The 22509-nt window shown below is 49.2% G+C and overlaps 1 protein-coding gene across 4 annotated transcripts in view; it reads right to left on the reverse strand.

Moving 5' to 3' along the window:
* OPLAH (5-oxoprolinase, ATP-hydrolysing) overlaps positions 1–22509 on the reverse strand; it is a 664980-nt gene that overhangs the window by 285535 nt on the left and 356936 nt on the right. For all 4 annotated transcript variants that reach the window (XM_069621803.1, XM_069621805.1, XM_069621802.1 and 1 more), the window contains one exon: positions 14321–14459. In XM_069621803.1, coding sequence (XP_069477904.1) covers positions 14321–14459 — 139 coding nt within the window. The remainder of the gene's footprint in view (positions 1–14320; positions 14460–22509) is intronic.

The raw sequence follows: 22509 nt of genomic DNA on the forward strand, positions 1-22509 counted from the left end.
TCTATGCGCACGTTCCACTGCGAATCCCTGAGATAATGCTCCTCCGGGTATCTCCTGCAACAGCATAGATTCGATGAACTCCGTGGGATCGTGGCCCTCTGATCCTTCTGGCAGGGCCACAATGCGAATGTTATTCCCTCGGGCGCGTCCTTCCGCCTCCTCGGCCCTGTTCTCCAAGTTGCCCACTCTCTGCACCAGGGCATGCAATTCGGCCTTATGGGAGGCACAATCCGCGGTGTTCGGGCTCACCTCTTTCTCGAGGGTCTCAGTGCGCTCCGCCAGAGACCTGATGTCCTGTCGAAGTAAATTCACCTCTTCCTGCACCTCACCGACCTTAAGGTCCAATGCCGTTTTCAGCTCAGTAACGGCCAGTTCAAGTTTAGCCTCCCAGGCCACTTTCAGGTCCGCAATCGCAGCCAGGACCTCTTGGTTAGTGCCCGTTACAGGCATGCCGCCTGCAGGTGACTTATCCTTGCTCTTAGAGCTTTCCGGACCAGGGGACGTCTTGGCGAAGTCGTCCAACGTGGGCTGCTTCGCCTTCGGTCTCACCGTTCTATTAGACATGATTCTGCAGCCATACAGGCCGATTCGCGTTAGTATCCCAACATAGGGGGCCTGCGTTCCGCGCAAGTTACAAGTGCGCACAAGGTCCGCTCCTAAAGCCTGACCACCGTGCGGCCTGCTCCTTCCTTTGTTCCGGTCGTTAATCGGCCATTTTGTTTCGTCTTCCGTCTCCGGCGCTCCTTATCTTTTTCGCACAAAACTCCACCGCCATTCCTCCCACGCCTTCCAAAAGTTCACCAAGCACAGTCAGTCCGTTCACACGTTGTAATGCACTATTTCGCCAGGATCATTTCAGGATCTCGGGAGCTCCTCCAGATCGCGTCCTCCTACATGGCCCTCGTAGCCACGCCCCTTCAAAATGTTTAATACCAATCTCAGCCGCAAATTTTTAGCACTCTCTGGTTTGTAGGAAAGGATTGGTTTTAGTTGGAGTAAGAAGTAAAGTCACTGAGATCTGCTTAGAAGTCTTTTAATCAATTATTTTAGCACATACGAATAAAGCAAATACATTGAAAAGGTGTGATATAAACAAGAGTATGTGCAGAACAGGCCAAAGTAGAATACAACACCGGCAACAGCTGAGACTTAGAGAAGTGGAATTTAGCAGCAGACTGGATTACTGGATTACTTAAATCGCATTTAACTTGTGAACCTTCCTTCCCCTGCACTCTCTGCTTTCCCCCAGCTCTGTCCATCTCGCCTCCCCTAGCACTCGCTTTTCCTCACGGGTCCTTCTGCCCTGACTGGCACTTCCCCCCTCCGCTCTACGCTCTCCCCTGCACTTCTCTTACTGCACTTGCACGTTCCGAATGTCACAAGGCCTAGTAGGATCATTTTTGTTTTGTCCTCCCTCTTGTCTTGTTGCGCCTTGAAACACATTGGAGCTCATTACGACCCTGGCGGCCGCGGTATGAACGGTGCCGATAAGGTACCGGCACCGTTCATACCAGGCCGCCACATTAAGAGTTTGCTCGCGGGTGGCGGTATGCACGTCTGGTCTGGCCAGACAAGCATTCCAGCACCTGCGAGCAGACCAGGATGCTAACAAAGGGCCCGTCATTAGCGGGTCCATTGTTAGCACCCTCCCCATTTCCATTGAGCCCTATTGGGGCTCAAATGGGAATGGGGACATACTGGGTCCGGGTCCCGAAAATGGGAATTGCCGCTTTGGAAACCCGGGTTGCTAATAGCCATTATCCCCTGTTCCTTGGGCTGGAATGGGGGATAACGGCCCGGAAAACGGCCCGGACCCCTCGTTATCCGCTCTTGCTTCAATCGGGCTGAAAACTTGGGCTGCCAAGCCGTTATCCCCTGTTCCAGCCCAAGGAACGGGGGATCAATGTCATATCGATATAATGCATGGTGGCATCAAACGAACCTCACTCGTACAAAAAGTAGCATATGCAAATTATTTAATAAAAGAAAGTTGGGTACGCATGCCACTTGCCGGCTATGGAATTACAGCTTTGCAAAGGAACAGAAGACGAACATAGGAACATGGTTCAATTATTTGCTCATTGATGCATTTGCCAGCTGGGCAAAGTATGGAACAAGTTACTTACCTGTAACTGTTGTTCTCCAGCATGGGTCTGGCATGGATTCACATGCTCATGAATATTCCCCGTCGTCAGGCTGGGAATCCTCGGTAAAGAAAAAACCAGTATCAGTTTCGTTTCTGATCTGTCTTTCGTAGCAATAACCAATCACTGGTCTCTGCGTCATACTGACCACAGCCAATGACTGCCCTCTACCTAAGCACCGCCTCTGGCAGCCATCTTCAGATTTGGAAGCACGTGAAGTGGCAGTATGACCAAGTGAAGAGCCGCAGAGGGGTAGGCGGGAGGGTTCGCATGTGAATCCATGCCAGACCCATGCTGGAGAACAACAGTTACAGGTAAGTAACTTGTTCCTTCTCCAGCATGGGGTCTGGCATGGATTCACATGCTCATGAATAAAGAATACATAGCAGTACACACATGCACAACCACGGGAGGTGGCAAAGGCTCAACATTAAGCATTACATCAAACCCAACATTAAGCACCTTACCTCCTCACCAGGCTCACCTCAGGCGAACAGGTTGCGCAGCACTGCTTGGCCGACCCTGGACTCCTCCCTGGAATCCCGATCGACGCAGTAGAATTTCGTGAAGGTGTGCGTCGACCTCCACGTAGCAGCCCTGCATATGTCCAGCAGGGGCACACCAGAAAGGAACGCCGTGGTGGCTGCGATCGCTCTGGTGGAATGGGCTCTCAGACGGCCAGGCAGCGGTCGGTTTGCCAACCGATGACAGTACATGATACAGCCGGAGAGCCATCTGGAAATGGAAGCCTTCGAGAGAGCCTTCCCCTGATTGACAGGTCCAAAAGTCACAAAGAGTTGTGACGTCTTCCAAAAACACTTCGTGCGGTCCACGTAGAACTTCAGCGCTCTAGCCACATCCAGCGAGTGCAAAGTCCTCTCAGCCGGCGACGAAGGCGACGGGAAGAACACAGGCAACACCAAGGGTTCGTTGAGATGGAAGTCCGACGGTACCTTGGGCATGAAGGAAGGGTGTGTCCTGAGCACTACCCTCGTGTCGTGAAAAGTCAAGTACGGGGCCTTGCAGGAAAGGGCCTGGATCTCTCCCACCCGTCGTGCGGAGGTGATGGCCACAAGAAACGCTGTTTTCCACGACAGAAACTTCAACGGGGCCGAGTGCAGAGGCTCGAACGGAGGTCCCATGAGCTTGGTCAGCACCACGTTGAGCTCCCACGCCGGGGCCGGGGCCTTCACCGGCGGGAACGATCTGAACAGTCCCTTCATGAACTCTTTCACCAGACGATGAGACCACAAGGACGTCCGGCCCGTGGTTCTGGTGTATCGGGAGATCGCAGCAAGATGAATCTTGATGGACGCGTGTGCCAGTCCAGCTTTGGCCAGCGTCAGCAGGTACAGCAGTACCTGGGAGCCGTAATCCGTAGAGGGTTAATCTTCTGTGCGTGGCACCAGACAGAGAACCTCTTCCATTTGTGTCCGTAGCATTTAAGAGTCGAGGACGCCCTGGCCTTTACAAGAACCTCTCTGCAGTCGGCCGGTATGTCGTATCCTTCAAACTCTAGCGCTGCAGGAGCCAGGCCTGCAAGTTCAGCGATTTCGGGTTGTGGTGGAGGATGGCGCCTCCTTCCCTGGAGAGTAGATCCGCGTCCACCGGCAGCTTGATTGGCGGGGACGCTGATAAGTCCAGAAGGTCCGGGAACCATATCTGCCTCGGCCACGCAGGTGCGACGAGGATCATCCTGCACCGTGACCTCTTGAGCTAGTTGACGAGCCGGATTAGCAGTGGCAAAGGAGGGAACGCGTAGAGGAACAGGCCCTCCCAGGGGAACGAGAAAGCATCGCCCATGCTCCTCACCTGGGGAAACCTGCTGGCGAACCTCCGGCACTTGGAGTTCGTCGCCGTCGCGAACAGGTCGATCTGGGGTCTGCCCCACCGTCGGAAGAGGCGATCCACTAGATCCTGCCGTAGTTCCCACTCGTGGCACGAGCGCAGCTCCCTGCTGAGTGAGTCGGCGATGGTGTTTTTTATCCCTGCCAGATGAAACGGCACCAGAAACATCCTTTGGGCGACGGCCCAATGCCACAGGTCCTGCGCCTCCTTGGACAGTGCTGGGGACCTGGTTCCGCCCTGTTTCCTGATGTAAAACATGGTGGTGGTGTTGTCGGTGAAGATCCTCACCACCTTGCCCTTGAGGGACGGAAGGAAGGACCTGAGGGCCCAGAACACTGCACGGAGCTCCAGGACGTTGATATGGAGGGACTTCTCCGTCGGGAGCCAAAGGCCTCTCGCGTGCAGATTTTCGGTGTGCGCTCCCCACCCTTCCAGGGAGGCATCCGTGGTCACTGTCTCCTGGTGGTCTGGGGTCTGGAAGTCCATGCCCGCCGTCAGATGCGCGCGGGTGCCCCACCACCGGACCGCTCGGCGGAAACTCTCGTCGAGAGTGATTCTTTCCTCGAAGCCGCCCGTCGTTTGGATCCAGCGTGCGTCCAGGAACTCCTGCAACGGGCGCATCCGGAGCCTGCACATGGGAATGAGGAAGATGCAAGAAGACATCATTCCGAGGAGGGACTTGATGGACCTCACCTTGGCCGTGTCGGAAACCAACATCCGCTGTACCTTGCCCAGGATGGACCTGGTCCTTTCCTCCGACGGGGAGGCCAGAAGGGACACTGTGTCGAGCTTCGCTCCCAGAAACAGTGCGTTTTGCGCGGGTACCAGGTGGGACTTGGCGTAGTTCACGGAGAATCCCAGGTCCGTGAGAAGTTGGACGGTCCTCGCCGTGTGCTCCACGGCGAGCTCCCTCGTCTTGGCTCGGATGAGCCAGTCGTCCAGGTAGGGGTAGACGTGGATCCCCTCGCGGCGCAGCTGCGCCGCCACCGGTGCAAGGCACTTGGTAAATACCCTGGGTGCCGACCGTAGTCCGAAGGGGAGGGCTTTGAACTGGTAGTGACGCCCTTGGACCACAAACCTGAGGAATTTTCGGTGCCCCTTTAGGATGGGAATATGGAAGTAGGCATCCTCCAAATCCAACGACGACAGGAAGTCTCCTTCCTCCAGCTGACCCAGGACGTGCTGGAGGGTGACCATCCGGAACTTCTGCGCCTTGATGAATTTGTTCAGACGTCGCAGGTCTAGGATGGGGCGCCATCCTCCCGTCTTCTTCTTCACGAGGAAGTATCTTGAGTAAACTCCGGAGCCCCGAAGCCTCTTTGGGACGAGTTCGATGACGCCCTTCCTGAGCATCGCCTTTACCTCCAGGAGAAGCTGAGGGACGTGAAGCTCTTTCCTGGCCACGGGGGGGACGCGCGGGCACCTTCTTTGAAACTCGAGCGCGTGTCCCCGGGCTAAGGCGTCCAGCACCCAACGGTCGGTGGAGATGGACTCCCACACGCTGACGAAGCTCGCCAGCCGGCCTCCCACCGGGGTGCTTCGGTGGGGGCCCGACCCCACGGCCGGTTCAATCCTGTTTCGACAAGGCTTTGCCGCCTTGACCTCCTTGGCGACGACGGCGGGGTCCGCCGGACTTGCCTCGTCCTCTGTTGGCCTCCTGAGACGACGAGCGGGCCGCTTGACGGTAGGTGGAGAAACCGCCGCCGGAACCTTTGGAGGCACCCTTGCCTCCGCTGCTCCGAAAGGGCATCCGTCGTTGCTGCAGAACCCCAAGGGCCCGGGCCGTCTCAGTGTCCGCTTTAATGGCCTGGAGGGAATCGTCCACTGTTTTCCCAAACAGGTTGTTCCCATCGAACGGCATGTCCAGGACTCTGGTCTGTACGTCTTGACGGAAGTCCGTAGCCTTGAGCCATCCACGCCGCCTAAGGCACACGCCGTTGCCCAACTGGCGAAACCCAGTGTCGGCGATGTCCGTCGCAATAGTGATGGCGTGGTCCGACGCCACCTCGCCTTCCTGTAGGATCTCCAGGGCATCCGCCCTCTTGTCGTCCGGTAGGAAGTCCAGCAGGGGAGCCAGTTTGTACCATAGCTCGCTGTCGTAGCGGGCCACGATAGCCAAGGCGTTGGCCGCTTTAATCGTCGTCGCTGCCGACGAGACGACCCTGCGTCCCATAGCGTCCAATTTCTTTCCCTCGCCGTCCGGTGGGGAAGTCGATGTGGAGGCCGCACCCCCCCCCGCTTTCTTCCTGGCCGCCGCGGAGACGACGGAGTCCGGGCTAGGCTGCGCCCAGAGGCACAGGGGGGCCGCGTCCGGGACCCGGTACTTCTCCGTACCCGTCGCTGCCGTGTCAGTCCCCGTATCATCCCCTCGGGTGGACGGGGAGGAGGGCTGGACGGGGCGCGACGGCTGAAAAGGAGGTGGAGGGTGAATCCTTCTTTTCTTGTGCGGGGGAGCGCCAGAAGGTCCCGGTTCAGGATCCCCCGACGGGAGAGGTTCCTCCATCGGCAAAGGTAGTCTCGTCCTTATCTCTGAACATAAGGACTGTATAGCCAACAAAATGGCCGCCGAGTTGTCTTGCGGCGCTGGCAGAGGGGAATCCGACGGGCGATCAGGGGCCCCGTCGGTACCCTCGGCAATGTCGTCGTCACCTGCGTCGGGATCCATCCCGACGGGCCGGTCTTCTTCCACGCCAAGGCCGTGGCTTAAGACCTCGATCAACTCTTCCTCTGAGGTTGAGGCCGAATCTACGACGACGCCCTGCCCCCCCTTTTTCTTCCCCGCCGGGGGTTTCACGGGGGTCCTATCGATGGGCACAAAAGAGGACTCCCTCCGAGGTGGCAGGGAGACTCTGAGCCCCGAGGTCGCCACCACTGGTGTAGCCTCCACAGGCTGAGCCAGGGCCGCCGCGACTGTATCGATAGAGGGCTTGGCCGGATGGATTAAGGCCTTCACCACCTTAGGTGCGCTCACCGCCTTATCCTTGAGGGGGGGGACACTGCCTCGCTCCCCCTCCGATGGGGCCTTCGAGCTCGACCGGGGCCTCTCCAGGAGATTCGCCGGGTGCTCGCCCTTCCTCTTACCCGACCCAGAGCGTTGGCTCGTGGCTGAAGGTGCCGGGGAGGGTGCGCCCTGCCTGGCGCCCGTAGAGCCCGACCGTTCGGCGCTCCCGGTGCCAGCTGACTCGCGGTGCTTGGCCTTGTGTTGGACCCCCGTCGCCGGGGCGTCCTCAAAGGTCTTAGAAGACCGCTCGGATTTCTTCCTCTTCTTCTCGCCTGACGGGCTCTTCCCTTCCAGCCAGTTGGCGAGACTTTGATGGCGGTCCTTCATGGTCCGCTCCGACATGTTGCCGCAAAACGCACAGTCCTTCTCCACGTGCGTCTTGTCCTCATGTAAGCAGTAGAGACAAAAGGAGTGTTCGTCCTCCTTAAAGACGTTCTGCAGCTGGCATCCAGGGCAGATCCTGAACAGCTTTCCGGGCGTCGAGCTTCCCTTCTCCTGGGCCATGTCCGGGCCTGAGAAACTTCTGGAATCCTCCAAAAGCGTAGCTCGACGAAATCTTCACCCTTGAGGGGCGCAGACGAATCCGACACGGGTCCCCGTTGATCGGATGGAGAGTCGGTGGAGCTTGATCCTCTTTTGACCGAAAAAACGAAGTTTTTGAGAAAAAACGTGAAAAAAATAGCACTAACGCTCGAGAGCAATAGCACGAGGATCCCAACACATGAACGTGCGGTAAAAATCTGAAGATGGCTGCCAGAGGCGGTGCTTAGGTAGAGGGCAGTCATTGGCTGTGGTCAGTATGACGCAGAGACCAGTGATTGGTTATTGCTACGAAAGACAGATCAGAAACGAAACTGATGCTGGTTTTTTCTTTACCGAGGATTCCCAGCCTGACGACGGGGAATATTCATGAGCATGTGAATCCATGCCAGACCCCATGCTGGAGAACTGAAGATGACAACATTTTAACTATGACACTGCAATGAGTAGGGGCATTTTCTGAAAAATAATTTGCATGGTGGCAACAAACTCAAATCTTGCATCTAGAAATATAAGCCAACTGGATCGACAGCAGGTGCATTGGCTATCATTGGCTTGCACAGTCCAGAACTCATCGTCGTAGCTACAGTGCTATTGAGGTCTCATCCTTTCAGCACCTCCTTCTTGGCCTCCAATCCATGAGCTAAAGCAACTGGCGAGCAACATTTTAGGGTGGTGTGAGCAATATGCTGCTCCCGAGCTACATGTTGGGGATCACTGATCTACATCATCCACACGGCTTTCTGGGGCCTGGGACCCCTCTACATCCAACTCTCTCTCCCTATATACCTCCCTGCTAGAGCCCTTCTGTCATCTAGCTCTAGCTCTCTGCAGATCAGAGGTTTTCCAAGCAGAGAGTGGGGGTAGATCTCTCTCTCCTCTGCATGTGCCTCCCTCTGGAATGGCCTCCCTGCCCCTCTCAGACTCGAGCCGATAGCCTTAAGTCACAGAAGCTTCTCAAGACCTTCCTTTTCTCTTCGTCCTACCCTCTCCCCCTGCTCTGCTAATGTCCCGGTCTGCTTCTTGACTGGCTGCCTGGTTCTTTCAGAATTCTTCAGGGCATCGCCCCCTGACCCCCCATTACAGTCTATTCCTGCACTTGGTCTGCCAGACCGTCCCCCTCTCAACCTGCACTTTCCCTTTCCGGGTCCCTCCCTTCGTACTTGCCTGGCTGGGTCTGCACCCTTATAGCCTTTCCAGCCCCTTAAATCGCACTTAACTTGAGGACCTCCCTTCCCCTGCACTCTCTGCTTTCCCCCAACTCTGTCCACCTCGCCTCCCCTAGCACTCGCTTTTCCTCACGGGTCCTTCTGCCCTGACTGCCACTTCCCCCCCTCCCCTCTCCCCTGCACCTATCTTACTGCTCTTGCACGTATCGAATGTCACAAGGCCTAGTAGGATCATTTTTGTTTTGTCCTCCCTCTTGTCTTGTTGCGCCTTGAAACACATTGGGGCTCATTACGACCCTGGCGCCCGTGGTATGAACGGTGCCGGTAAGGTACCGGCACCGTTCATACCGGGCCGCCACATTACGAGTTTGCTCACGGGTGGCGGTATGCACGTCTGGTCTGGCCAGACATGCAGTCCGGCACCTGCGAGCAGACCAGGATGCTAACAACGGACCCGTCATTAACGGGTCCATTGTTAGCATCCTCCCCATTTCCATTGAGCCCTATGGGGGCTCAAATGGGAATGGGGACATATTGGGTCTGGGTCCTGAAAAGGGGAATTACCGGGCCCGCAAAAGTCGGAATGGCCCGGTAATTCCCTTTTTTCGGGACCCGGACACGAGTTTGGAGGTAGCCATGCCGCTAATGACGGCATGGCTACCTTCAAACTCGTAATGAGGCCCATTGTGTATAAGCGCATTATTAATACTCAATAAATCAATAAATAAATAAATACATTTGGAAGCGATCTTATTAAAAACATTTGGGAGATTTTAAGGATTTTAGGCCTCATTCCAAGTTTTGGTGGTGTGGTAAGAACCTGGCAGTAATTTCATTACTGCCACGTTTTTAGGTGGTAACAGATTTACCGCAGTTTGTATAGCACTGCCAACTCCCGGCTTTGACCTTGAAGTGGAGGATTTGCCTCAAGCATCATGTTAAATCCCCACTTGTGCACGGGTTCATTATAAATGCCATATAATATCATATCACTTTAAGGTAAAAAAAGGAAATCAGAGGAATTACTGCAGCAGCATTAACGTGAGAGGCAATTCCGCCAAAATCCCCATGGGGTCCTGTGGACTCCATAAATGGGGATAAACATCGCCCCTCCAAAAACATGTACTCCATGGTAAACATACAGGACAAAGTGGCATCAACAGTAATCGAGTAACTGGTAATGAGGTCCTAAGTCAATTTCAGGTTTATGATAGATTTTATAAACCACATTAGGATGGATTCTATTAAATATTTTGTCGAGTGTAAATTGTAATGTATTAATGAAGTAACTTGTGGGTCACTTCCATTTGATTGTCGAGTATGGAACATGTTTTATTTTATTGTGTTGTATGTTTTATGTCTAGTATACCAGAAATAAACAGAACAGAAGAAGTTGGAGTGTGGTCTCTGGCTAACCATATGCATGAGATAATAACAGAGAATGTGGGTGGACAGATGTCGGAATATAGTGGTGACAGTGGATGATAGTGAATCTGTACTCGGGCAATCCTCGTTTTGCTCTTCAGACACGTGTAATGACCTCAGAATTACTCACCCTATTACACAAACTAAAAGTTCTTGGAGATAGGCAATAACATACACTTAGACCATTAGTTAGAAAATAAGTGGCTCTTTACATGCCCTTTTATCACACTTTATAAACATACATATAACTTTAAAGTAAATGCAATTGATTACATATGAATAAATGAGACAAAACAAACATAAAAAGTATACATCACCGTTGGAGCAGTTGTAGGACAGAGCTTCATCTCAGCCACAACAACACTACCCAGTCCCGAGGCAGGTAGGCAGAGAGATCATGGATCAACTAACGTGGTCCTCCCTCTCAGCAAGAGTGCCACACCCAGGGTTCCAATTCTCTTTCACCTCAATGGGACATTCTCTTCTTAAGGGGGATGAATCCCCACCCCTCATAGCTTGCAGACTTCCCCCGGCCGAAGGACAGAAAGAAAGCATGGGAGGCAAGACTGGAAAAATCCAGACAGTGGAAAAACCCAGCTCGTCACTCGGCTCATTCTTGAGCGAACAATACGCAAACTATCCTATATAGTGAACTCATCTACTTTGCGCAAAATATTGCAACTGCTGCAAAAGTCATGTCTGGCTCCTAACTGAGCTCACAGAGATGTAGACTTTCACTGCGGTCTGGGAGTGAATTTCCGAAATGGCTGTGCACCGGCACCATATTATTTGGCTCATTTTCACACATGTACTACACTCGTGCAAATGCAAAAGGGTAGTCAGAAAACGATTGCTTTTGCCGATTCAGTCATCAAGTGAGGCGCTCAGTTGCATGTGGCCGTTATTAAATTAGATATACGATTTTGTGGTGATCTCATGGTATATTGAGACCGGATGACAAAGATCCCAAAATGATGTATTAAGAGAAGGGAGAAGATGGAAGATCCCTGTCACTTTGCTCATGGTTCAAGAGCATTTTGTGGTTGACCTTCAACCTGGGAGTAAGACTGGTGGCTGAAGTATTCTCCCGGAAGACTGTAGAGGCCAAATGCGGTCCAGAGTGTGAGGATCACGGGAGGAGTTGTCAGTGTGAATGGTTAGGACTGTGCATTGAAGAACAATGTGTTGCTGCACAGTGAGCAATTATGGCGTAGAAGGATAGGCAGTAGAGTAAAACAACAATGATGGCTTTAATCTTATCATAAAGTTCAAAATGTTATGCTTGGTGTTAAAAGGTAATATGTTCTGCAGGATAGACGGGTGATTCCTCTAGTAGGAGTGAGGAAGAGTTTTGCAGCTGGCAAAGGGGAGGTTACATTGCGATTACTGCTTGCCAGGACTAGAAGCAGTAGTTAAAAATGGTGGGGGAGTGTATGGATTGCCATACAAGTGAAAGCAGATTTCCTTTAACCCAACTATCCCCTTCACCCTGAGAAAGGGTGCTCCTACACATCCTTGGTCATATAAATGATAGAGGTGAGAGAGTTGGGTCAATCATTGTTCTCACAGATTTGTTTTTATAATGGTCGGAAGCTGCAGTAGTGACAGAAGTGACAATAGGAGTTGCAATAAGGGTCTTTGAAAATGTGTTTTGGTGGGAGGTGTCATGGCAAGCAGGATCCCCAAAGGGCTAGAGATATAATTTAGCGGTTAACAAACAGTTTGATTGTGATTCGCACACCAGGGTAGGAGTGAGAGTGAAACCAAGGTTGAATATGTCTTTTTTTTTAAAATAAAGCAAGAGCCAGGGGAGTGGAGCAAGTGCAGGGCTAATTAATAAAACTGAGTGCCACTCTCTATCAGGCGTGTTACCCTGAGGTGAGGGTCAACAACAGTTAGTGATCAGAAGAAGTAGCTCAGAGACAGCCAGTAAAACAAAGCCACACACTGTTCTTTGTGGTTTACTGTTCATGGAACCGATTCATAGGAGAGTGACTGTTCGTCTCAGTTGTATATGACTGCTAATGTCTTCTCCATGTCTCCCGGGTGGAGTTTTAGGCCATCATTATTTCAACACCCCACCAGGGGTGATGGGGCGCCAGCACTCCATTCCTTTCTCTGTTGCTCTTTAGTATCGTTGGTGGGCTTGATTATCCCACAGGATCCCCAGTACAGCTCCCACTTAGCCAGTGTATTGTCTTAATCTACTGGCTTGTCTGTGGTCTCTAGGCTTGGGACCTAGCAGTCTTCAGCAAAGGACCGCATTAACTATCTGAACCTGTGTACCTTGAATTTTTTCCATCATGACGTCTTACTGGTCCATCCTTGCACCTCTATTAAACCTCCCTTCCTTTTGGCTGCCTTGACATGGCCACTCCTAGATTTTCTCACTCACCCTCACTGTCTTCCACCTTTTTCTTTCTGCTCTCCTCCCAATTCACATTCTGGATCTAATGATACTGGCTCTGTTCCTCCCCAGCAATCCTTCTCCTTCTTGTCTCCTGTTCTCCTTCTCCTAGACCTTCCAGCCTCCAGTTCCTTTCTTTCCATCTGTTGCCTCCTTTTTCCTGCTCTCACTCTCCTACTCGAACTCCGCTCTGACACTACTACGTCTCCAAACTCCCTGACTTTCCCAAAATGTGAGCCAATCTTTTATAATGGTTTGACCCTAGACACCTGTGCAATTTATTATTTGGACTTGGAGATTCATCTCTTAGGCTCAGCCCTGCCCCACCCCCTCTCCTGCTGCTTGCTTTATTACAATTTATCGGTGGCTTGCCACTCAGTGAGCTGCCATTACAAACAAATAGAGGCACTATCATTGAAAAAGGCAGTCCTGTCATGGCGGCAGCCTAATTTAGCCATGGGTCCCTCCGTTGTGTGTGAACACTCTCCTTTCTCCCTGTTCAGTGTCGGTAAATGAGAGTACACGGTCCGCTCCGTAGTTCCCAGCCCACTCTCTGGGACACAACCACATGCATGTCACTCTTCTTGTTTCTGTCTCCTGCTTGGGGTCTGCAAACCACATCTACAAGCAAACACTGAGTTTCTTCTCTTCTTGCGGTCCATTACCTGTTCGGAACCAGAGGATGGGAATGGGGAAAAGCACCTGGGAGGTGGCATCACAGAGCATGTGGTGCCTCCTGGTCCACATGACCCTCTTCTCGTCCTCCAGCATGGGGCTTCGTTACAGAGGGTTATCCAAGCAAAATTATAACAGACAATTGCCTTCAACTAGTTTCTCGAGGGCTGGATGAGTATCTAAGGATTGATGGGTGTATAAAGGTAAAGTCTCCTTTCTACCACCCAAGCATAGTTAAAGTGTAAAGAGGTTTAATTGGATTATTAGGGATGGCGCGATGCAGCAGTAGGGAAAGTGAGGTGTATGGGAGAGTTGATGCACAGCAATTTGCTCCCCAATCCACTACAGCAATACTTCCCGTTGAGGTTTATTCATGGCAGTACACTAACATACGCGTATTCCCTGTGTGCTTAAAAAGGCAAAGTGTGCGTCATGGAATGGGTTCTTTGTGATTTCTACATGGCAATTTTCTTTGGGATAATTTACTTTGTTGCTCATTCGGAGTTCGCCAGTGTGGTAAAAAAGTGACAGTAACTCAGTTATCTTCACCTTTCTGGCAGTAATGGTATAACGTCCATTTTTACCGCCCTGACAAATTACATGTTTTGGTGGAATTACCACCAGCATAATTACCGACTGATAAATCTGGCTATTTTTGGAGGAAAGGTGGAGGATTTACCTCCAGCATCGAGATGCAGCTCCAGCATAACTAAATCAGCGGAATTACAACTCGGTAATTACGCCAAAAATCCCACATGGAGTACTATGGGCTCCCTAAATGGGGACTAACACCACCATACCACCACTTGTAATCCTGTGGTAAATCAACACTGTATGCTTCTTTTCATGTAAATCATAAACTCCCAAATTGCTGGAAATATTAAGACTTCTATAAAAATGGGCATTGAATTGTCTGGCTTGTCATAAACACTAACCACAAATAAAGACAAAATGATGGAAAGAGTGAAGACTTAAGGATAACTAAGGAAAGACAGAAAACACAGATGCATGAAAGCAACCACTGGAAATGTAAGGATGCAGATATTGATGTATAAGAAGAGAATTAAACGACATACAGAGGGAGTCTGTGTGCACGGTTGTTGTTTCTTACCGTCTCTACTTTAGCTGGCTTGCCACTGGGTGTCACTCTGGTTTCACAGCGGATCCCGGTGCTGCCGGTGCCCCTCACTCTGATATCATCAACTATGATCATCCGCTCTGGGATTGTGAAGCCAAACTCCTTTAGGTACCTGACAAAAGCAGAGCATACACTGAATCAGAGACGGGTATTCCGAAGAAGCTAAGACAGGGGTCTGCAACCTTTGTCTCTCAGGATGCTTTGGACTACAAATCCCACCATCAATAACTAGCAAAAGCAATTGAAGTTGTGGTCCAAAACAAATGGAGAGCCAAACGCTATCAACAACTGATAAAGTCTGACATCTGCTGATCAAATGTCCTCCAGAGGTTATTAGAAGGGCTACTTAATGTGTAGGCAGAATCAAATGATCTAAAAATAAATAATAGTAACACAAAGATATTGGGATTATCATACACAACAAAAGCAATCAGCTTCTCATGGAGCGTTGATACAATTTGCCTCAAAGTCACAAATCATTGTATATACCTTGGCATACCGATCTTCAGTCGCCCAAACAAAACTGCTATGGTTGCCTATTTACGAGCAAAACCTGAAATAAATGAACCTAAGATGCGGAAAGTACAGGCCAATAGAACCCCTTATTAAATATTATGATGCAAAAGCAATACCATAAATAATGTATGGTCTGGATACGATATTCTGGGTAGAATGGATTCGTTTGAAACCCCTTTATGGTGAGGAATTTACGCATGCCCAACAGCTTGCCTATGGCGGTTAAAGTTATGAGCTGCGCTTACTAGCATTAAGAGCTAGATTAACCCGGAGTGCTTTGTTACTGTTTAGGATAATAGTATCCCCCCACTGTGACTCCTTGTTTGTTGAACTAAAAGCTTTGAATATGAGCAAATGTAATGTATTTTTAAAGAATTGGTGTTTTAAGTGCAATGAGGTTTTAAAAAGCGTAGAGTGCATTCAACAATCGTTAGTTCATGCTCCAAACTTGGTTACAGAAAACCTCTGGGAGGCAGACTACTGGCAAATCATTAGGTAAATATAAACTGCATCAGGATCTGTCCCATGAGCATAACAAGTGGGGGATCTTATCACAATACCTTAAGAAATTTCTTAATGTGATTTGGAGGCAGCGGTTTATGCGTCTTGGGTTCAATTTGGTATTAACACATGGAATTCTAGACATTAGAAATAAGAGTGATCTTCCAGGCTCTTTGTGCAGTTTCTGTAAGAAATTGGCAGGTTTGGGATCTTTAAAACATATTTTTGCTCAAAGCTCGTTAAATGTCGGCAATTGTATTTTGGATCATGTGTGTGTAACTTGAGGCTTTATGATAATGATTTGCTTTGGTAAAATATCTTCTCTGGCTCATGGATATCAAAAATAATTGCTGCACTGAGATTTTTTAATTATCTTAATTTCCTTACGCTATCATTAGGATCTATAACTAGGCTTCTATAGTTTTAGTTGAGAAAATCTTAGGGTAACTTTAAAATTAAGACATGATTTACTGTCGTTTGCCACTGATATGCCTTTTTCATGAAATGATTAATGAATTTTACAAATGCTTTGTATATCTATGAAATATGCAAATGAAATCTTTTTTATGAAATCTAAAGTGCAGATACTTGATATGAAATAAAATGTTTGTATTGTTTTGGGAAAGGCTTAATTTAAACCATGACACAATACAAAACATTTTTTAAAACTGTCAATGGTACAAACTGAAAATGTAACAATTAAGCAAATTAGCTTTTTGTCATCTTTGTCCTGCAAAATAAAACACGATTTCATCATTTTCTACCAAGCAAACCTCAAAGTTATTTCTCAAGTATCAGAAAAGCTACTAGGCAAACCACCATTCAAATATCAAATATGTTTCCACATGGAATTTGGTCCTGCTTTTTCCTTCCATTAGTACATTTTAGAGCAGGTAGCCGGAAACCATTGGCTCTCCAAGTGTTTTGGACGACATCTCCCAACAGCCCTGCCCGGCAGACATAATGGTGCAGGATAATATGAGTTGGATCATTTACTGACAATATGGGAGCAGAGAACCATGTGAGAACAACTGTCCATATTTGTATATCTAGTGAAAGATCCTAACCACAAAATAACAGCTAAAAAGTAACAGAATTCCCTTTTCTATCAACTGTAGTGTCTGATTCGACAATGGCTCATACGCAGTGTTGCAGAAGTTAAAACAAAACATTCTGAGACAGTAGAATCACAAGCCAGAAGAGTTACCCTAAATTATGCTGGGTTTGTCAAATAACAGGACATATAATCTTGCTAGGACCACTGATACATTTGAGCGTGGGTTACCTAAATGAAGGGATGAAAGAGTGTCCATATTCAGGGAGATTTATAAAGATGGCAAATTCTGTCACGGCTCACCGGCCGTGGAAGCTATGGCGAAGATAGAAGAAGGACTAACACTTCTGGAACGCCGTACGCATTCTAGTCTTTCTGCCTTTAAAAGGCCCAGAAGTTGCTAACACACTTGCGTTGCAACTTCCAGTGCTTCGGGACGTGTTTTCCAGCGCTTCGGTGTGTTTGTATTCCTGCCGCGCTCCGGCGGCTGTCTCTCCTCGTTCCTGCTGCTGACTTACCTTATCTCTCCCTTGCCTCTTCCTTCCGTGCTGCCTGTCTTGAGCATTTCTCCTCGGTGCTCGCTTCCCTTCTTTAGCCATGGCCCTCTCGTTCCTGTGCTCACCTGCCTACTCCTTCAGTCTTTTGTCCGTGCATTCAAGGAATTCTGCTACACGACCTTGTCAATCTCTCTCTCCGACTGGATCCTTTCATGGACACCCTCTTTGGAACCATTGTATCATCCTCATCACAACAGTGCATTCTGGGATTGGTAGTGCTCATCCGGAACATCTCTTAATAACTGCCAGGGTTTTTCGGCAAGGCTTTTCCCTGGCCTGGGGTGGGATCCCTGGGATCCCCACTGCCAGGCAAACAGCATTTCTGGTAAAGTGGCCTCCGGTGGAGCTCATACCCATTACTCCAAACAGGGGGAACGGATAAACAAGAAACCCAGCGATACCTGGAGACAAAGAAGAAAGGAGATACCGTCAGACGACTCCTGGGACACCGACACAGACGATTTCTCCGCTTTTAATACAGATTCAGGTGAGGAGGGGGTTGGGGAACCGGACATTATAGTTCAAACTGAATCTGAGAGATTGCAACGCCAAAAAGAAATGGCCACCTTGGAACAATACCAGGAAATGGTAAACGCCATTCAGGCTTTGACTGCTGAAGTTCAGTCCCTAAGAGCAGATAATACGGCACTACAGCAACAGATCCAACAGGTGGGACAACAAGTTCCACAGCGGGATGACACCCGAGGGGAATTGCCACCCCTCCCCCTGTCATGTGGGAAATATGATGGAGACCCAAAAAAGATAAAAGAATTTTTGGACACATGTACGATCCAATTTACCTTTCGTCCCAGAACCTACGAATTAGATAGAACAAAGCTTGGGTTCTTCATATCCAATTTGATAGGAAACACCCTTGCATGGGCCACTCCTCTGGTCACTAGTTCAGATCCTGTCTTCACCAGTTATGTCACATTTGTGCAAAGATTCCGAGAAAGGTTCGAAAGACCGGAAGTGTTGTATTCCACTTTCGAGAACCTACTGGATATCCGACAAGGATCATCAGATGTCCAGACATACGTCACAAAGTTTCAAAAGATAGCGGCAGAAGCGGGATGGCCCGAAACAGCACAACAGACCATATTCCGAAGAGGACTCCATGAAGACATTAAAGATGAGCTGGCGAGAGTAGCCAGACCAACTTCTTTCCAAGAACTGGTATCCTTGGTTCTACAAATAGAATTCCGCATGGCAGAAAGGAAGGCAGAAAGAAGAAGGCCATGCACCTTCGTACCGGTTCCTAACTCTCCCTCTGTACCTGAAAAAGGATCCATGGAAGAGCCGAAGCAAATCGCAACAACTAGAGGTCCGCTCTCCACTAGCGAACACAAGAGACGGAAGGACCTGGGCTTATGCATGTATTGTGGTTCAAAAAGCCATTTATTACGGGATTGTCCGGAAGTACCTCCTAGAAGACAGGGAAACGAAAGACCCCAACCTTAAACAGGGAAAGGGAAGGGGTGAATATCGTAAATCCCTGTCGCATAGCACAGCCTCCGGTCTTGGACAGTTGCAGTTTAATGGTGATCAAGATACAGATAGAATGGGAACCAAAAGGTTCAGTGGAGTGTCTAGCTATGTTAGACTGTGGAGCAGCGGGCAATTTCGTGGATGATAAGTGGGCCAAGGATCAACAGATACCTAGATGCCCAAAGATAAGGTCTATACCAGTGGAAGGTGTAGATGGAACCCCATTAACCTCAGGAACCATTAGCCATGAAACACAGGAATTAAAGATTAAGATGGCTAACCATCAGGAATACCTTACCTTTGATTTGATCAGGGCGGCACATTTTCCAGTAATACTGGGAATACCCTGGTTGAGAAAGCACAATCCTCCCATCGATTGGAGTCTGAACACGGTGGATATCAGATCCCAGTTCTGCGATCAGCATTGTTTGATTACGGAGATCTCACCGGTCATCCAAGCTACACTGCATCCTTCTCTCAGCGTCAACATGATACTGGTGCCCTATCAGGAGTTCACAGACACACAACCTCATCTTTTGCCACCACATCGCAAAGAAGATTGCACGATTGACTTGATTCCGGAAGCTGTTCTTCCCTTCGGCAGAATGTTTCCATTGTGTCTACCCGAAAAGGAAGCCCTAAAAGAGTACCTGGCCACCAACCTAGAGAATGGTCTCATTAGGGAGTCGTCTCCATCAGCAGGGGCTTCTCTCTTTTTTGTTTAAAAAAAAGGAACTACTGAATTACGACCGTGTATAGATTACAGAGGTCTAAACAGTCTTACAGTGCGGGGATGGTATCCTATGCCATTGATGAAAGACATCATCGAAGCCGTCCAGGGGGCTCGAGTTTTCACCTGTCATACCTACACACTCATCACTCTCTCACCAGTCTCGTCCCTGCATTGCTCATGCCCCTTCCCTTTCACGTACACCTAGTCGGCGGCAGCGGCTCACCGCAAAATGTTTTGGCTCACCTGGCAATTCAGGTCTGTTACGGCCTTTTCTTCATTGGCACCTGCCATGGCGTCTTTCCCCTAGCCACCGGCATCGCACAAGAGCGTGGAATTCTCTGCGTCACGTGACCAGGAAGAGATCCCTGTTTTCATCACGGGTCACGTGACTCTCACGTGCGTTTCCACGCTCTCGCATCATGTGATCACATCTTGCATTCAAATAGAGCAAGAGAACGCGGAAGAAACGCTTCGCAGCTGATTCTACGGGTCTCTGTTTGGCGTTTGTGCATCTTGTTGAACTCTTGTTACTCTCGACCTTGGAATGGTTCACGGACTGCCTTTGGTTTTTCCCCTTGGATACTTCCGCATCTCTCTGCCTTCTGGAACTCGACTTATTGCATCGTTATTCGGATTGGACTTGGATTAACCTCGGATTGTTGTACTTCTGGCCCTCAACCTTGTTTGTGTATCGGACTACTTACGGATCAAGTCACACTGTATTTACAACAACTCAGGTGTGTTACAGAGTGTCCTAAAGACTCCTACAGCCTGCTGCTGCCGCCTTCTCATTTGAAGATAGCTGCCCTTCACGCAGAACCCCTCACACAATAGGTAAGCCTTGGTTTGCACCCCAGTTAACCTGTGCATTCGATTTAGCCTCTGTATATCACTTAACCAAATCTTTGACTTACAGTGGTCCAGGGGTTCTTCCGGCGTTCCCGGTTCCAGGCTGACGACATTCTACACCTGTGGCCTCAAAGATTGCACGACTAGTGGTTTCACTTCTGCTTGTGTGGTACTTGGGTACGGAGGCAAATCTACACGACCATCAAGTCATAACATCACCAAATTGGACCTGAGAGGGGCCTACCACCTCTTAAGAATCCGTGAAGGGGATGAGTGGAAGACGGCCTCCCGGACACCACTGCGACATTACGAATACAGAGTAATGCCCTTTGGGTTAGTCAATACACCGGCACAGTTCCAGCGATTTATGGACAGTGTTTTTGCAGACATGCTCTACTCTTCGGTTGTCGTTTACCTAGATGACATACTTGTCTTTTCTACCACTCTAGCAGAACATCGCGTCTTGGTTACAGAAGTCTTACATCGATTAAGAAGAAACAGTCTGCTAGCCAAACCAGAAAAATGTGTCTTCGAGGCATCCACTGTACCTTTCTTGGGTTTTATTTTGTTTGCTGATAACATATAGATGGATCCAGCCAAGACAAATGCTATCACCAATTGGCCTGTACCCTCTACCATCAAGGAAATCCAACGATTCTTAGGACTCGCAAACTTCTATCGAAAATTCATCCCTAACTCCTCTGAGATCATTTTACCTATCACCAATCTACTGAAAAAATGAGTGAAGTTCGTTTGGGATTCCTGCATTGAACAATCCTTCCAACTTTTAAAAAAGTCCTTTGTAACAGCTCCAGTCCTTAAGCAACCAGACCAAACACAGCCGTTCATAGTGGAAGCCGATGCCTCCCATGGTGCCATTGGGGCAGCACTACTACAGAAGGAGGAGGATGGCTTGGAAGATCCAGTGTCTTATTATTCACGCACATTAACCCCAAGCGAACAAAACTATTACGTCTTAGAAAAATAACTTTTGGTCATTCGTCAAGCATGTGAAGAATGTAGACATCTTCTACAGGGTTCTATAGTCCCATTCTAGGTACGCACAGATCATCAAAACCTTAAGGTACTGCAAAAGATGGAATGCCGCAATTCAAGACACGCCAGATGGGCGTATTTCTTCTCAAAATTCGACTTTGTGATTACCTATCTCCCAGGAAAGGAAAACACTCTGGCCGACGCCCTTTCTCGCAGTGTAAGCAAAGAGACAGGAGAACCACCGGAACAGGAATTAGTGTTGGCAGGAAAGACATTAATTAACACCGTAAACACATTTCTACGACAGGTACAGGCGGTACAACAGAAAAACAAGATCTCAGGAACGGACTTAATCTTGAAGGGCGGCCTTCTCTCTAAGAAGGATGCCTTGTATATACCTACTCGAGACCTACAAGTGCAGGCAATGTCCTGGTGCCATGATATTCCTTCAGCAGATCACAAGGGCCAAAGAGCCACAATAGAATTAACCTCTCGTCAATTTTGGTGGCCTTCCCTGACTAAGGACGTAAAGGAATACGTAACTGCCTGTCCTGTGTGTGCTCAAAACAAATACGATTACCACAAACCTTTGGGACTCCTACATCAAGAAACACGGCCCGAAGGTCCCTGGCAACATATTTCCACTGACTTCATAGTGGATCTATCGGAATCTTGTGGACACACAGCCATAATGGTCACAATCGATTCCTTTAGTAAACGGGCTCATTTCTCTCCTCTAAAAGGACTCCCTACTGCCAGTATTACTGCAGAAGTTTTTCTAAAGGACATAGTCAGGCTTCATGGTCTCCCCACCAATATAGTCTCAGACAGAGGCACTCAATTCACGTCTAAATTCTGGACTTTTCTGTGCAGAACCCTAGGAATCAGGAGGTCACTTTCTTCAGGGTTCCACCCGGAGAGCAATGGGCAAACAGAGCGTCTTAACGCCACTCTGGAGCAGTAAATCCGGTATTTTTGTAACCAAGAACAAGACGACTGGTTCCATCTTCTGCCCATGGCCGAATTCTCATATAATAATACAAGGCATACTTCCCTAGGTATGAGTCCTTTCAAATGCACCTATGGTTATGACCCAAAGCATATCCCGCTCTCTGGAATATCGCCTACAAATACACCTTCAGTGGATCACCTACCGGATACCATACAGAGGTTGCACCAAGAATCATACTCCAATCTCGAGAAGGCCCGACAGGACTGCAAAAGATGGGCAGATCAAAAAAGAGGTCCTACTCCTCAGTGGGAAGTAGGGAGCCGGGTGTGGCTGTCTACTAAGTTCTTGCCCAGATGGGCCCATCCAGGAAAATTCGCACCCAGGTTTCTAGGACCCTTTTGTATTTCAGCCAAAATCAATCCGGTGGCTTAAAGGCTGGACCTTCCATTGAGCCTCAAAAGAGTCCATCTCGTCTTTCATACCTCACTCCTAAAACCATATACTAAGGATCTTCAT

Source organism: Ambystoma mexicanum, chromosome 5q, assembly GCF_040938575.1.
Source record: "Ambystoma mexicanum isolate Mex_15411 chromosome 5q, UKY_AmexF1_1, whole genome shotgun sequence".
NCBI classification, from domain to species: Eukaryota; Metazoa; Chordata; class Amphibia; order Caudata; family Ambystomatidae; genus Ambystoma; species Ambystoma mexicanum.